Source organism: Corella eumyota, chromosome 6, assembly GCF_963082875.1.
Source record: "Corella eumyota chromosome 6, kaCorEumy4.1, whole genome shotgun sequence".
Taxonomy (NCBI): domain Eukaryota; kingdom Metazoa; phylum Chordata; class Ascidiacea; order Phlebobranchia; family Corellidae; genus Corella; species Corella eumyota.
In genome coordinates this window covers 6,382,751-6,399,854 of record NC_137495.1, presented here as the reverse complement: position 1 = coordinate 6,399,854, position 17,104 = coordinate 6,382,751, and the positions used below count along the sequence as shown (strand labels likewise).

Here is a 17,104-nt window from a genome sequence, read left to right as displayed (position 1 = left end):
AGTATAGAAACACGTTTTTTTTGTCAGCTGATAATTTCAACGCATGATTGAGTAAGCGCTAGTTGGCGTCGTAAATTTAAAGTATAGAAACTGTAGCCATTTAAAGGTTTTAAAGTGAACTTATTTAGTTTTTAGAGAGAGCTTTTAGATTTTAAATCTTAATGTATTAAATTTTTATGGGATAAAAAGACCTTGAGACCTGAATTTGGCATAGTTATAGCGAAAAATTTGAAATACCTGTACAATGATTTAATACTTAATTACATAAAAACGTGATTGTTTTATACAGGTAAAATTAACAAAGTCTGTATTTAAACAATAAATTTTAAGCAAATAATTATTTCTGGAGAAGGTATTGCCCTTATTTAATCATCTGATCATTTAAAACAACATTAAGATACTTAGTTAAATTGTTTTTGACATTTGACCATGGAGGAAATAAAAGAATTTTCCAGGGAAGTTGCTGCACAAAGACTGGAAGTTATCGAAAATCTTGAACTTGATTCACCACACGGACAATTAAATGCAGAACTTTACACAGAATTGTTAGCATTGGTGCTTTTTTCAAATGACCTGGTCAATGCAAAGTTTCTGTGGAAACGCATACCCAGTGAAATAAAAGCAAGTTCTGAGGAACTCAAAGCAGTATGGAACATTGGAAAGTGTGCATGGTCGTATGACTATGCTGGTGTCCATTCTGCTATTAATGCATTTGAATGGAGTGAAACAATCTCCAAGATTCTTTTTTGTTATCAAGAAAATGTTCGGCAGCATTGCTTGACTTTAATTGCTGGCGGGTATACTTCAATTAAAACACAATATTTAGCGAACGTATTGGGTTTAAACGAAAGTCAAGCCATGGAGTTGGTTAAGGAAAAACAGTGGACATTTAATACTGAAACACAGGTTGTTAAACCCATTAAAAATAAATGCCAAGAAACATATACTCTTAATAATGAAGAACACTTAGAACGCTTGACAAAATATATTCTTTTTTTAGAAACATGATAATATATAAAATTAATCTGTGCTACTAAAGTAACTTTAGAAAAACAAAACTAGTGTTGATTATCCATTAATTATTGTTAAATTTTGTTTGAAAATAACATAATTTTTTCTTAGTGTAAAATGATGTATTTTACTTCAGTACTTGATAAATTAAAAATGCTAAATTATATATACTAATTATTTTTTAATATATTTTGCAAATTTTATGATCAGTTCCATACAGTACTTAACCAATAATTTAATTAACATATTGAATATATATTCTCTTTGCAGAAATTTTATTAAAAGTTTTTTAAATCTTGTTTAGAATTTGTCATCGTGTTTTTTCTTGAAGATTAAAAAGGTATTTTTACTTTTTTAACTCTATAAATATATACATAGTAGCGTAACCACTTTACCTAAACAAACAGGCTCTTAATTTTTTGAAAGTGTGTTTTTTATTTTGACCCATTTTAAAAGTCTATATAAACAAGCATATAAAAATAAGAGTTCATTACATAGCAGAAGATAAACAGAAGGAACTCCACAATAAAAGGCAGTTAAAAAATAATACCGATCAGAAAATAAAACGAGAACTTCATTGAGATTTGAAACACGCATGGAACAAAACACATTAAAAAATAAAACAATTGCACGGAAATAGCATTAACAAAGCTGCAGTTAAAAAGAACACTAAAAAAAATCAAGCACTCCAGCTATTTGAAACTGGAAAAATAAAAATAAAGCACGTTGATTATGTTGTGTTATTAAGTACAAAAAACAACAACAATGATGTATTTCATTTTGAGATCAAGGTAATATAAATCTCCCATAACTTGAACTTTTAAAAAATATATAATCTATCGCACCAATTTTAACTTTGACCATCGATGGTTCAATAGATTGAGGTAATTGGAATACACTTTAAACAAATACAAATGTAACACCTGAGAATTTAACCTTGCAATGGAACTCAAATTGGAAGAGAGGAATTATGTAGAAGTGGCTGTAAAATAATGGGGCTTGCTGGCACAGCGCAATTATAGTGCGTCAGCGGCTGCATTAACACGCCGGGGTTCGACACGCTAGACAGGTTAAGTATATGTTGAGGAATATTAGCACTTGAGGCGCTGGAGGTGCGTTGTGTTTCCCCCTGTGAACTACTTGAACTTGTAGGAGACTTTGAACTTGGCAGGACGACTTTGTTAGGCGGGTTAACTTTGCGCATGGGGTCTTTTCGGAGCTCATCGATAATGGCCGACAGAGCAGCTGGGCAACACCCGATGTTGTTCGGCCGACTGGCAATTAAGTTTGGAACGGGGGTGAGAATCGGAGGAAAAAAGTTCATTTGGGGGGCAAGGATATAGGCTTCGCCAGCCGAAAATAAAGGCTCGTTTGCAACGTAATTTGCTGTTCGTATCATTTTAGCGAGCACCGGGTTGGAGTTTAGTAAATTGGGGTTGATACCGAATGGGTAATGGTGGTGGATGACAGTTGGGCTCGACTGAGCAGTCAAAAGTGGGTTGCTGAGCTGAAAATCTTTAATTCCTGGAGGGAGATCGCTGTGGTTAGAAACCTCGCGATTCGGAGGATTAAACCAGTAACTGTCATGATTGTTGTTTTCTTCGTGGTTTGTTTCTTTCTTTGCATTTTTCGAAGGTCTCTCTTTTTTCGTATTTTTTAAACACCTTTGGTCACGATGTGTAACCTTATAATTTTTCGACAATTTTTCTTTCTTTACAACAGGAGATATTTGTTCACTTTGACCTAAACACCAGAACAAATAGAATAAAGTTAAACAAAAACAATTAAAGTGAAAAATATTTTCTTTTATATCTTAACATTTTTAAAGTTTCAAGAAGCTGTGTACTTAATTTTTTAAATTTAATTTAATTACCAACCAGAGAGATTTAATGTCTTAATTTCGGGTAAGGGTCTTTTTGCTGGATGTGAATTCGCTTTCTTATCTGTAGGTGGTTGGCCTACACTTTTCTTTTCTGATTTCGACGCTAAATGACACTTGAGAGGTTCGTCCTTCTGTTTTGTTTTTTAAATAATATTATAATTTTAAAGCCAAACAATTAAATGATTTTTGCTGATTTCTTTTAGTTAGTTACCTTGACGGATGGAAAATTATTTTGTTCCTGAACTGATCCAAGGATTTCTGAAAACAAATCAAACAAGTTAAAACTATACAAAAGGTTTTCAATGCCCTTAATGCAAATAGTGACAAAATTTATTCTACAACTCACCCTCGTTGGCTTCGTTTTCTTCACAACTTGTGTTTGCACAAGCCTTGGCAAGATAACCTTGATGTTCATCCCTAACAAAATAAAAAATGTAAAGAAGGCAATGATAAGATCACAACTACTCTATTAGATTAAAGAAAAAATTAATAAATTTGTTTATAAACAAAGTACTTTGTTAGGTCTTTGTCTTTCTTACCCTAAAATATATGTGATCCAGACAAAACTGTCTTCATCAGTGTTAAGGTTTTTGTCGACTACAATCGTGACGTTTGACTGCACCCATATCGATGCCCCACTCTTTAAAAGCCATCGGTAGTAGGGTGTTACTACTTGGCCCTTGGCAAGCACTAAGCAAAAAAAAAATGGCATTAGACACATGTAAATATTGAATATTTACAGTATTTAAAAATACCCACTTTCCATATGACAAGCTCTCATTTTGTCCAAGTCTGGATTCGACACAAACTTGTACCAAGATTCGCCTGTGACTTCATCAATGTCATAACAAGTCAAACTTTTGATGCTTGAACAATTTTAAAAAATATGTTATTTATGAATTTAAATGCATTAAAATTTTACAATGCCATAGACAACAAGGAAAATAAAAAAATCCCCTTTTTTTAAATGTATTTACCTATTCTCGCAATATGTTACATGAAGGGAGGGGTCAAGCCTCGAGACAAACATGGGGTTGTCCAGTTTAATGTCCACTAAGGCAGGTGGAGGTAACACTTGCGCGATCCCAGCAAACCCAAGCAAGACCTCAGGTGGCTGAGCTTGATCGTCCTCATCGCTTGAGCAATCAGGGTCGAAAAAAGGGCCAGTGTTAAAGCAGCCACTGATGTGCACAACCTGTTAAATGTAAAAAAATATATGGTTTTTGGACAATATAATTAAGAACATATTTTTTTGTACATTCTTAAGTTATTAGATAAAAATGAAATATATATACATTAATAAAAGTCTTACTTTATAACCTGATGACTTTACACTCATGCCCCTTCTAGTTAAAGTTGATTTCATACGGATAAAAAATGAGCATGACGAATTTTTTAAATCTTCATCTAAAAGTTCAAATTTACAAAATACTGTTCTTAAAAAATTTAAAGAATTTGATACCAAAAATCTATTATCAATAAAAGCTGTATCTATATCTAATAATATATTTAGAAAATTATCAGGTTCAAGCAGTATGCAAGTTATTTTAAGCCTAACCGCTTCTTCATAGTACCGGTACTGATTAGATGCCATTTTTACTTAGAAGTGTAAACATTAATCTGATGTCAGGTTTGCTATACCCAGTGGCTATGATTTCAAGGAAATAGAAATTTGAGTTCAAAAAAAGAAAAAACTGTGGTTTGGTGGGTTTAACTACCGTATGTTCATAATTAAATATGTGAATAAACAAATAACGTTTTCTATTTAATAAGAGCAATGTGCTAATGCCTATAATTTTAATCTTACCTTCTGATGATTTTTGCCTTCTTTTTGAAGAGTTGTTAGACTGTTGGGGGCACTTTCTTTTAAAATATTCGTTTAGTTCAGAATGATCGGAGGGGTGTGTGTAAGTAAAAATACTCGTGCCAATAAGATCGACCTAACCAAGAAGAAAAAAATTATTTTCAATTTAAAAAAAAAATTTCTATAAGGGTAGGTGGTGGGTTCGATCCCTACTACTCTCATGCTGCAGCGCCCTTGAGTACGGCAATATAACCTTTTTTTGTTAAAGTCAAGAGTGCTATATACTTTCAATTACAAATCGTTTATAAATAACTTTGATATTTTAAGGTGGTGACGGTAACCACAGTACAAGTGGTTTACCACAATTTACCAGGAATAAATCTTTTACCTGTGCCAGTCCTAAGTAGATAGAGACTGTACTGGAGACATAAAGAAATCGACCGCTTTTGTTTAGGATAATAATAAAACCATCCAGACTCTTAAAGAAAAAAAAAAAATTGTTATCCAAAAATATAACAAATAAATATAGTCTATAGTTAACTACAGTGTTTGGACAACTTTAGACCCTTAAATATAGAATAAATTCACCAAAAGGGTATCTCTAAAATCATATCACTGCTTTTACAACTAAAACTATTAACAATTTAACCAGTATTCTTCCATTACCACTTTCTAACTTTCAATTATAGTGGTAATAACGGTACCTTCCCTAGAATAGTTAAACAATAGCGGCAAAAAAAAAAAATATTTTACAATGTTGACACAGACTTTTAATAACTCTTAGTAAACCTGTAAGGTCAAAGTTCCGTAATTCTTTTCGACATAGTTTGAGGCATCTTTGCTGGCATTTTGTTTTTCATTATTGTGAGGTTTGGATACTAAAAAAATGTGGATAAAGTCAATTGTTCTGCAACACCGTACCATCTAACTTATTAAGCTTTACATTTTTAAACCAACCTGCAATACCATACACAAATATCGCCCATTTTATTTACCTTTTTTGCATGGCAATTGATTCGTTGACAATCTTTTCCAGTTGTAACTTGACTTTAGAAAGTTGTGCAACTGCAAAAAGCTCATGGTAAGTCGAACAATGGAAGCTTTGTCTAATTGACTTGAGGTTTCGCCGGGTATTGGAAGGAGTTTAGCAAGCTCGTAAAATTCATAATTTTCCTTGCCGCGTCGGGATCTTGCGGCATCTCGAGACTTCTCTTTCTTTTTTACAATTAATCTGGAAAAGTCCATTTTTACACTGTTCAGGGTAGAATTTACTATATAAACACACTACAAATTAAAGTTAACAGCGTAAGTTAAAAAGGATAAAACTGTAAAGTAAAGTTTCATAAAAATTTGGGTAAATATAGTACATTATTCAAAATCAACCAAAGGTTTATTTTTTAAAGAATTACGTTGTGTTCTTTGATTCCATTCCATCTTCATTACTCCCCTGGTTGTCATCATCTGCCTTCATTTCAATGCCAAGTGCTCTCTGATGAAGATTTTGTTGTTCTGTCATAGTTCATAACTTTTATTTCCAGATTACATGAATGTTTAGCACAAAGAAAATGTTTTGCGTTTACACATTGAATATTATCACAACTAATGCGGTTTAGCACCATTAACTACTGTAAGAAATAACCAGACACCTGGTCATAAAATAAACATAGAATAAGTTGTATTTTTACCCATGCCAAATGCCTTTTAGTACTTAATTAACGTTAGACAATAAATTACGTAACACCTCAAAAAACGTAAATAAGAAAAACAAAATAGCGAGGACAAACCGGCACTTCGGTACATTTATTGTAAGTATTGATTTCGTTAGCATAATAATTTTGGCGGCAATTAAAGGGTTGTTTTTAATTATAAATGACGCTATATTTTAAATTTGATTAATTTTATTATTTACTTAATTTAATGTATATATAACTTGTTTATTATTTGAATTAAAATATTTCGGTAACCAAATAGTACCGTATCGTAAAATGACCATTTTTTATGGTTGAAAAGTTTTCGACGTCTTGTTTACATTTTACGTGTAGTTAAAAAGTTAAACGTACACCTAGACATTTAGAAGTTGAAATACACTGCTTAAAGGTTTAATATTTGACTTTGTATTGAATTGGGTAAGTTTATGTTTTGTTTATATTTTTAATTTTTACTATATACTTCTCTATATTACTGCTCTAAGTTTGTAAAATGTAAAAACCGAATTGGTCATACTTTCTATATAGTCAGATAGTTTAAGTCTTTATAAAGTTTTAGATTTTACAAATAAAATTAAAAATATTTTAATAGTTATATTTTCAAATAAAATGTTAAAGAAATGGGGTTACTGTCTAAATTTACTTTTAAAATAATAAGATAGGCTATTTAGTTGCATAAATTCTACATAATATTTTATTTTTTGACTTATTTTCCGCTTTTTTAACAAATAGGCAAGGCTAAGATGACAGCTAAAAGAGTCAAAGTGGAGTCTGAAGTTTTGAGATACAGAAACGAGGGACAATGGGCCAAAAACAGTGAAGCGATCAAACAAACAATCACCAAATATGGGGACACGGACCCCGTTGTGAAACTGATCGAGGGCGAAATAAGTCTGGAGATGTTTTTGATCGATCATGAACCAAGACCCAACAATGTTCGCATTGCTCAAAAAAGCCTCGCTCAAACTAAACAAAAGCTTAGCGAGCTAACAGGAGTTGAGTGCAAGGATTCTTTGTTTAATGTCACAGAGGAGTCTTCTTTGCTTTTAGCCAAAGTACATTATGCGCAAGGTAACCTGGCCCCTTGTTTTGATTTGCTTGATCAAATGGATCTTGAGAATATTTCGCACAAGAGCATCTACAAAATAAGGTTGCTTGCGGAGGCCTTTGCATTGAAAGGCCTATGCATGGAGCATATCTATGGGTCAGGTACAAAACAAACAGAAACTGAACTAAAAGCGATGAAGAATTATGAACGCTGTGCACAATATTTGCTCATCTATTTATGTGAGTATGACAAAGTGTTTGCAAGGGGTTTTTTACAAAGCGATGGTTTAGTTAGCACTGTACTGGAAACTGCCATACAGAGAGCCCCATTATTGTATATAAAACACCGCGAGTTAGGCAAAGGCGTAAACTTTCTGCGTAATGTGCTTACAAGTCTAAGTGTTCCACAAAACTTAAAGCAAGCTTTGTCAATAAAACTGGCTTCTATACTATTAAGAGGTCTATCCAAGGCTTCATATAAGAACGTACAACCCAAATCTACATCACAAAATAAGCATTCCTACCCTGTGTTAGACAAAAAGGCTTTTGTTTCTAAATACAATGAACAGGAAGCAATAATTCTGTTGCAAATTGCCGAAACTGTTCTAAATTTAGACCCAATTTTGGACATGTCTCCGGAGTATGCCAGCAGCAGGGAACAAGCATTAAAAACTGCCGAGGACATGTACAATTTGCTTGCAATTGCTTTGTTACCGCTTGGAGAGTACTCAGCTTTTTGTTCGGCTATCGAACGCTCACTCAAATATGCCTTTGACAGGTTTCATTTGTGGTATCAGTTTGCACTTTCGCTTTGCGCATCAGGAAAAGCTAACCGGGCATTAAAAAGTTTAGCTGAGTGCTGTAGCATTGATTCTGAAGACCCTGGGCCTGCCTTAATGGCAGCCAAACTATGTTATCAACAAAGGCCGCCCCTTATTGAAATGGGCTTGCAATGCTCTCAAAAAGCTATAGACATAACTAACCTAAATGAAGAGAAAGAAAATGATGACGATGGATTGCAATCTCGGGCATATTTGTGCTTGGGTATTGGCCACTCCTTGAGTGCTAAACACAAATTAAATCAACCAGAAAAAGAAGAGGCAAGGAAGAAAGCCATCCAGGCATTTTCTAAAGCACATTCACTAGATGAGTACGACCCTAAATCACTGTTATTTCTGGCTTTAGAGAATGCCAAAAATCGCAAAATACTTCAGGCTTTCAAGTTCGCCAAACAATCCATCGAGCTAGACTCGGAAAACTTGCAAGCACTGCGACTTCTTATTCTATTACTTACGGCTATGAAACAGTATCACGAAGCGAAACTGACAATGCGTGCAGCTGTGAGCTTATATCCCGAAAATTTATTGTTATTAGCATTAGATTGCAAACTCCAATTGTGTATGGGCCAATGTGACGAAGCACTACAAACAGGTAATAAAATAATCAAGTTGTTTTCCGCGCAACCATCAAAGTGTCCCTCCGAAAATGGTTTTGATCTAGGTAACAATGACTGCCTCAGCGTTGCCAACCAAAGCATTGGAAATGACTTAGAGACAGGTTCATTTTTAGCTAATTCCATTGCAGTGTCAAGGGTGGATAGAGGTGGGGCATCAGACATCACAATGTTGGCCGGCGAATTCAAACCGAGTGGGTTGATGTCATGGTCCACGAACAGCGAAGCCTGGGTTCAAGTCGCTCAAGTGTATCTTGAACTCGACAGGTGCGATGAAGCGGAAATGTGTGTCTTAGAAGCAGCTCTACCTAACTCACTTTCCCCTGTAATCTTGTGCATGAAAGGCCGAATATGTCAACGTCGTGGCCATATCCACGAAGCCGTTTATTTATACAACCAAGCCTTAACTGTTGATCCCAATTATCTACCTGCCACCGAGCAACTCTGTGGTATCTTATGCTCAGAAAAAAAGGTCTCATTTGCTAAGGCAATGTTGCATAATGCTGTTAAACTAGACTGTATATCACATACTGCTTGGCAGCTGTTGGCCGATATATTAGAAATAGAAAATGAAATAGAAAGATCAATTGAATGCACGACCTTGGCTTTAAATTTGGAGTCTACCGCTCCTATCGTACCATTTTCAAGCATCAACAGTGATTTCTAGATAAACTTTAAATTGTTTATTTGTAATTAACCTAGCAATACTATCATGTTTCTGTTAGTTTTGTAATTTTGCAAATTTTTGATAAATTATTAATTGCGTGTGAGACAAACTACTTTCTTGGAAAATTTAATCCTTTTTTTCAATTTAATGGTAATTGTTAATGGACATTAGTTATGGTAAAGCTAAATTAAAACATTGTATATATTTTTATTATATTATAATGTTTTACCTTACTTATTTATCAACTTGTCCAAAGAACATTTTTTCAATAATTTGATTGAACCTAAAAGAGTTATAATCAATATATTTTGAAACATTTTACCAGCCAATCATTTTAATTATATATTGTTAAATCAATTTTTGACTTAGTCAAAATTAAAAGCTTTATCGAATTGTTTAAAAGGGATGCCATGCTTTGCAGTAGAAACTGTTCAATTTTTGTTTTGATTTAATTTAAAAATCTCACTGTGATGTGCTATATTTTAGTAGGTGAAACTGCTTATCAATTGAGGAAGTGTAATCTTGGTCAAAAACCTGCTGAATAATTTGTTATATTTACAATTTGTGAATGTTATTTATTAGAAATCATTTTTGTTTTGCGTTATATACAATCCCATGGTCTATTAAAAATGGGTGTAAATCTGTAGTTGAATTAAGTATATTGGTATAATGTCATGCTTATCAATGCATAAATAACCAAGTTATTTTGTTGTTTAGGTTGTTTGTAGGTTTTTTAAAGTACATGTCAAGAAGTAAATTATTAAAATCAACCCCAAAAGAATTTCCAAACAAAATCTGTTGAAGTCAAAAACATTTTTTTAAATGCAACTTGAACATCTAAACACTTACCATGGATGTAGAACAAGCATTTAAAAAGGTTGGTGCCCTCGGCAAATACCAGATCTTCATTTTCTTCTTGCTTGCAGTCATGAATGTGTTTTTGGCTGGACAAATGGTTCAAATGACTTTTGTCGGTGCAGTACCTACAATGAATGCTTCGGAGCGCGGCAAACCGAGAGCAGAGAAAATGGAAACAATCATCAGCGATTGGAATTTATACGAAAAGTTGTGGACGGCAAGTTTAATTCAATCAGTATATATGTTTGGCGTGCTGGTAGGCAACCTGCTAATCGGGCAGCTTTCTGATAAGTATGGCCGCAAGTCGGTACTCTACAAGGTGCTCTTTTTGTTGGTGTTCACTGGTTTTTTAACAACTTTTTCCAATAACTATCAGACGATGACAGCAATTCGATTTTTTGTTGGGGTATTTGAAGGCGGTACCGTTTTAGTCAGTTTTGTGCTTGCGCAGGAGCTTGTAGGCTCCTCAGTATGGACCATAACTGGAAACATAATGCCGGCAATGTTTGCAATAGGAATAGTTGTTTTATCTGGATTAGCAAGTGTTTTTACCAACTGGAGAGACCTGTGTATTGTTACATCTGTACCATGGATTGTATTAATGTTTGGTTATTTCTTTGTGCCGGAGTCGCCAAGATGGTTATACTCTCAAGGAAGAATAACTGAAGCTCAAACAATATTGCGCTACCTAGCAAAGAAAAACGGAGTCCCAGAAAAAGAATATTTAACAATTGTCCTTGCGCCGAAAGCCTCCGAGGGCAAAAAGAAATCGAGAAGTTATTCTTTTCGCGATCTTTTTAGCTCAAAGATAATGTACTCTAGAACAATGGCGATGTGTTATATTTGGTTTGTGTGTAGTTTTATGTACTATGGTCTAACAATGGGTGTTGGTGACATCACTTCGAGTTTGTACACAAGTGTTGCTCTATCAGGTATTTGTGAAATTCCTGGGGTTATTTTGGCTGCGTCACTGATAGATCGGATTTGGGCCGGTAGAAAAAAAACCCTAGTTGGCATGCTGCTGTTTGGGGGCTTGTGCTGTGTTCTAATTATGTTTATACATGTTGACAAAAACAATACTTCAAACACAAAAATGGGGTTGGCACTATGTGGCAAGATTACGATTTCAGCAGCATTCTCTATTGCCTATATCTATGGCACTGAACTCTTTCCGACAGTTATCAGAAACGTTGGCATGGGAACAACATCAATGTGTGCTCGAATTGGAGGAATCTTGTGTCCATTTGCAATTAATCTTTCAACTTACGGAGCTGCAATTCCGTATGTCCTGTTCGGGATTGTTGCTGTACTTGCTGGATTTGTTGCCCTTACTCTTCCTGAGACTCTGCATCAACCGATCCCCGATTCCTTGGAGGATGTGACAGGAAACCAGAAAAAGTCTTCCCATCAAAGGGATGAGGATCGTATTGGGTTGCTAGAAGAGGAGGAGATGATTTAGAGATTTAAGTTTAAGTTAATACTGTACTTTACTATTAAAGGGTTTTAAAGTGCAACTAGGTGGCCTCTATTAATATTTTTTTATATAATTAACTAACATTCTTATTTATTATTATATGTTATATCATTGTGTTATATTTAAAAAAATGTTCGTTAGTAATTCTAAATATTTAACTGCTTGTATAGCACTGGCATCTTGCCTTGCAAAAAATATTTTGTTAAATTAAGTTAAAAAAAAGCATTTTTGTATAAATTTTTGTTTTATTTACATTTTTAGGGGTATATACCTATATTTTTTGAAGTAATATTTTATACCCTATCTAACCCATTTATTATTTATAAACTTGCACATTCCTTAATCGTTTACCAATCTCAATTGCAATACACAATTGTTTTTAATATATTTTTGCTGGTTTAATAATTGTGCCTTATCGCCATACCTTTCTAGTTAAATTTACATTTAAGTGCACTTTATTGTTAAATAGTAACCACTCATTTATTTTTAGATAACAAGGTTTTGCATTACATTTTTTTATAATATAATTTATGCTATTTGAGTTAATGTTTTTCCAGCTGATATGAAATTGTAAAATATATATGTATGTTAAAATGGGGTTGGTTAGAAAAAATGTTACATGGTACAATACGCAACATCTCAAAAATGTCACTACTTGTGCCTTATTTTGATTGATAAAATGCATATTATTTGCAGAAATATTATTTTGATCAAAAACCAATCTTGAAATATTTTTTTTTTTAAATTACCTAATGTTTTTTATTGGATATTAGTAGTGAATTTGGGTTCATATACAAATATCATATTTAATACCTAGAGATTTTTGTAATTTATTCATGTTGGTAATGCTCATCAATGCTTCAATAATCAAATTTTTTATTGTTATAGGAACTGAGAAAAGCACAATTTTAGGCTGTTTGCTGGTTTTTCTAAAACACATGCTAAGAAGAAAATTATTCAAATCAAGTGGAAGTCATTTCCAAACATATTCTGCGCTCTGTAGGGGAGGAAAATTTTTTTTTAATTGGAACTTGAGAACCTAAGCACTTACTATGGATGTAGAACAAGCATTCAAAGTAGTCGGTGCCCTAGGCAAATACCAGACCTTCGTTTTCTTATTGCTGGCATTTATAAATTTATTTCTAGCTGGACAAATGGTTCAAATGACTTTTATCGGTGCAGTACCGACAATCAACGCTTCCGAGCGCGGCAAACCTAGAGTGGAGAAAATGGAAACAATCATCAGCGATTGGAGTTTATACGACAAGTTGTGGACGGCAAGTTTAATCCAGGCGGTATTTATGTTTGGTGTGTTAGTCGGCAACCTGCTAATCGGGCAGCTTTCTGACAAGTACGGCCGCAAGTCAGTGCTCTACAAGGTGCTTTTTTTGTTAGTGTTCACTAGTTTTCTGACGACTTTTTCCAATAACTATCAGACGATGACAGCAATTCGATTTTTTGTTGGAATATTTGAAGGAGGTACTGTACTAGTTAGTTTTGTGCTGGCACAGGAGCTTGTGGGCTCCTCGATGTGGACAATAACTGGTAACATACTACCAGCAACGTTTGCAATGGGAATCGTTGTTTTATCTGGATTAGCAAGTGTTTTTACCAACTGGAGAGACCTGTGTATTGTTACATCTGTACCATGGATTGTATTAATGTTTGGTTATTTCTTTGTGCCGGAGTCGCCAAGATGGTTATACTCTCAGGGAAGATTAACTGAAGCTCAAACTATCCTACGCTACTTAGCAAAGAAGAACGGAGTCCCAGAAAAAGAATATTTAACAATTATCCTTGCGCCGAAAGCCTCCGAGGGCAAAAAGAAATCAAGATCTTATTCTTTTCGCGACCTTTTTAGCTCAAAGATAATGTACTCTAGAACAATGGCAATGTGTTTTATTTGGTTTGTGTGTTGTTTTACTTACTATGGCCTAACAATGGGTGTTGGTGACATCACATCGAGTTTGTACACAAGTGTTGCTCTATCGGGTATTTGTGAAATTCCCGGTGTTATTTTGGCTGCAATTTTAATAGATCGAATTTGGGCCGGTAGAAGAAAAACCCTTGTTGGCACGCTGCTGTTTGGCGGGTTGTGCTGTATTCTTATTATGTTTATACACGTTGACCAAAACAATACTTCGAACATAAAAATGGGGTTGGCACTATGTGGCAAGATCACAATTACTGCAGCATTTTCGATTGCATATATTTATGGCACCGAACTTTTTCCGACAGTTATCAGGAACGTTGGCATGGGAACAACATCGGTGTGCGCCCGGATTGGAGGAATCTTGTGTCCATTTGCAATCAATCTTTCGACTTACGGAGCTGCAATTCCGTATGTTCTGTTCGGGATTGTTGCAGTCCTTGCCAGTTTTGTTGCCCTTGCTCTTCCCGAAACTCTGCATCAACCAATCCCTGATTCCTTGGAGGATGTGACAGGCAAACAGACTAAGTCTACTTGCCAAAGAGATGAAGATCGCATCGGGTTGCTGGAAGAGGAAGAAATGATTTAAAGATCATTTGAGTTTAAACTTAAGTCTGTACTTTATTGATCTATATTATGTTTTAAGTGCAAATAGGTGGCCTTATTCTTTTAAACCAACATGCTTATTTATTATTAGATGTTATATTGTTGTGCTATATTTAGGAAATTTGTTATTTAGAAATCTTAAATATCTAACTGCTGGTAATATTGCATTGGCATTATCCTTACAAAAACATTCCATTAAATTTAATAGTGCCTGGAAAATGTTTAGCTAAAAACTTGCAATTTTTCATGGTTATATATCTACTTTTATTTTTATATTATATTCATGTACTATCTAACACAATTAATATTTATAAATTTGTACATATTTTATACAAAGCGTTTACCAATCTCAATTGCAATACACATTTGTTTTTAATATATATTTTTTTATTTTATAGTTGTGCCTTATTCTTGTCTTTATTAACCTAGTAATATTTATACTTAAATGCAATTTATTTTAAATAGTTACTTTTTTTTAAATAAGAGGTTTTGCATTATGTTATTTTTTCTAATTATTTTTTTTTACTTCTATGAAATTGCAAAATTTATAATATTTTAAAGATGGTACAATGCACAACATTCCAAAATAGCTAATTTAACACCAAACTGTACATGTTGACATGAATATTGTCTATTTTATCTTGATGTGATATATTTAAATTATTTATAGCTAAAGTATTGTGACTTATGTTTTACCTTTTTTGCAATTATGCTTCGCTGTTGAAACAGGTGTTTATTAAACGGTACTTGGTGTTTTTTATTAAATGGAATCTAGACTTTTACTTGATTAATTTTGAAGTAAAACGTCAATAAAGCTTAATACAGGTAAGTGCTTAAAGAAATTTACTCATTCTTATCTCCTAAGTACCAAACCCCCACCCCACTAGTTTCCCCAACTAGTGACACTCTACGTTTGGCCAGTTAGGGCTACATGTTTATGTTAGAAAAATTACATTAACCACAATTTCTGCACCTCGTAAGTAAGAAACGTCCGAACAGAACCACGAGCGAAACAGCTTTTGCCCACATAACAACGTAGCGCACACCACACATGAGATCGTGGGTTTAATCCCCACTGCTCTCATACTGTAGCACCCTTAAGTAAGCGGTATGAACTCCTGCAGTACCACGAGAAAAACATCTTTTGTCCTCATAAAAACGTAGCACACACCACACATGAGGTCGTGGGTTTAATCCTCACTGCTCTTATGCTGTAGTGCCTTTGAGTAAGGCGCTATAAACGGCATGAACTCCTGCTGAGCGAGCCTTTAATCGGCATAATTATCGGGCAATTATAATCTATATAATATCCCAAACTGCTAAAGGCAACTCGATACTGGGTCGGAGTAACTGATGTTACTCCATGTTTAGGTCTTCAATTTGACCGACCCACATCAAAGATATATTAATATACAAAAAAATGTAAAATAGTTATATAACGGCTAACCCTTCTAAAATAATGATATTATGGCTAACCGTTTTTGGACCTTAACGCGCCTATTGACCAATATGCGAATGTTTGTTTAAATGGACTGGTGCCATGGTTAAATTCCTGTTGATTCTATGTTGCTTCTTTTTTACCACATACCTTCGATAAATTTTACAGAATAATATTTTATTTTTTTGAAACGTTTTGACTCGCAAAGTGGCGCCCATTCACTAGAATAACCCGCACTTTAGGACTAGCCTTGTCGCCTTCTAATTAAATTTTTAGGCGTTAACTTAAATATCTTGAGTTTGAATTAGGTCTGTCATATATCATTAAACAATAGAAATATTTTTTATACATTTTCAGTAAAATATATAATCTAAAACTGGCGATATCCTGATAACGATTTGACATCCAAAGCTTGCGAAATTGCTAAATTCAGAAACATACCCATTTCATTTTGATATTACTTACTTAGTTCATAGTAAACTTATTTAAAAGGCTTTCTGAAAGTAAACGAAGCCATTATTTTTTATAACAGATTCGATCTCTATCGCATTAATCGTCATATCGAAGAGGGTATATAATATCTCGAAGATAAGGCTTTGAATCTAAACAAGTGTCATCAACACGGAAATGGAAAAGGTCACATTAAACCCTAACAAGTATTATGTGTGTGATTTTATCAAGATTAAGACACAAAAACTACCAAGTACACAAAATAGTAGCTGCACTAATTTTAGTAAAATTAAACTTTAAAAAGATTTGATCAAGTGCAAATCGATTTGAACGATAGTACTCTTGCAGTAAATATTGTTACGTAAGTGTTTGCTGAACCTTGTGACGTCATATTATAAATGTTAAAAAACTTAGGTTTAATTAATATTTAAATATTACCAATCATATAAAAAAATAAATATTACTGGTATGATGGGCACACATTTAAAAGTAACAAGATTAGGCAATTGCATTTTTTTCTCTTATTTTTTTTATTCATTGACACTTTGCACTTGAGAAATCTTAACAACTAAAGTACATCATATTTGACACGTTTTTACATCGTTTTTCTTATAGACGCAAGTGTAACTGATAAATTGACACCGCTTCTACAGCTGGAATAAAACCACAAACAGCAACGTGGTTTTACTTTATGGCGTGACTTTGATATCTTTTAATAACACGTATCGTATCTAACATTATATTTTCTAGTAGTACATTTGCCTTTGTAGATTGACCA

At 33.8% G+C, this 17,104-nt stretch overlaps 4 protein-coding genes and 1 pseudogene across 5 annotated transcripts; 4 read left to right on the top strand and 1 right to left on the bottom strand.

Moving 5' to 3' along the window:
* The first annotated feature begins 294 nt into the window (after positions 1-294).
* Positions 295-1,201, top strand: LOC145755206 (COP9 signalosome complex subunit 8-like). Its single transcript, XM_082571435.1, has one exon. It carries the CDS (start codon positions 430-432, stop codon positions 1,006-1,008), a length of 579 nt encoding a protein of 192 aa, XP_082427561.1. The 5' UTR covers positions 295-429; the 3' UTR covers positions 1,009-1,201.
* Positions 1,202-1,437: 236 nt separating this feature from the next.
* LOC145754824 (neuronal PAS domain-containing protein 1-like) lies at positions 1,438-6,339 on the bottom strand. Of its 2 annotated transcripts, none has more exons than XM_082570958.1 (13): positions 6,107-6,339; positions 5,693-5,928; positions 5,487-5,575; positions 5,086-5,175; positions 4,701-4,833; positions 4,206-4,300; positions 3,871-4,088; positions 3,653-3,759; positions 3,433-3,583; positions 3,240-3,310; positions 3,105-3,151; positions 2,889-3,024; positions 1,438-2,754 (listed from the first exon to the last, which is right to left on the bottom strand). In XM_082570958.1, exons 1-13 carry the CDS (start codon positions 6,211-6,213, stop codon positions 1,961-1,963), a joined length of 2,274 nt encoding a protein of 757 aa, XP_082427084.1. In that variant the 5' UTR covers positions 6,214-6,339; the 3' UTR covers positions 1,438-1,960. The 2 variants fall into 2 exon arrangements, with proteins under 2 accessions (XP_082427084.1, XP_082427085.1); XM_082570959.1 differs by having other exon boundaries at positions 5,693-5,981; positions 6,107-6,212.
* A 364-nt stretch (positions 6,340-6,703) lies between these two features.
* LOC145755451 (tetratricopeptide repeat protein 7B-like) lies at positions 6,704-10,281 on the top strand. Its single transcript, XM_082571691.1, has 2 exons — positions 6,704-6,823; positions 7,136-10,281. Exon 2 carries the CDS (start codon positions 7,147-7,149, stop codon positions 9,568-9,570), a length of 2,424 nt encoding a protein of 807 aa, XP_082427817.1. The 5' UTR covers positions 6,704-6,823; positions 7,136-7,146; the 3' UTR covers positions 9,571-10,281.
* An 11-nt stretch (positions 10,282-10,292) lies between these two features.
* Positions 10,293-12,767, top strand: LOC145755452 (solute carrier family 22 member 15-like). Its single transcript, XM_082571692.1, has one exon. The coding sequence runs from the start codon at positions 10,421-10,423 to the stop codon at positions 11,885-11,887; it is 1,467 nt and encodes a 488-aa protein (XP_082427818.1). The 5' UTR covers positions 10,293-10,420; the 3' UTR covers positions 11,888-12,767.
* Positions 12,768-12,775: 8 nt separating this feature from the next.
* Positions 12,776-15,214, top strand: LOC145755453 (solute carrier family 22 member 15-like pseudogene; annotated as a pseudogene).
* The last annotated feature ends 1,890 nt before the right edge of the window (positions 15,215-17,104 follow it).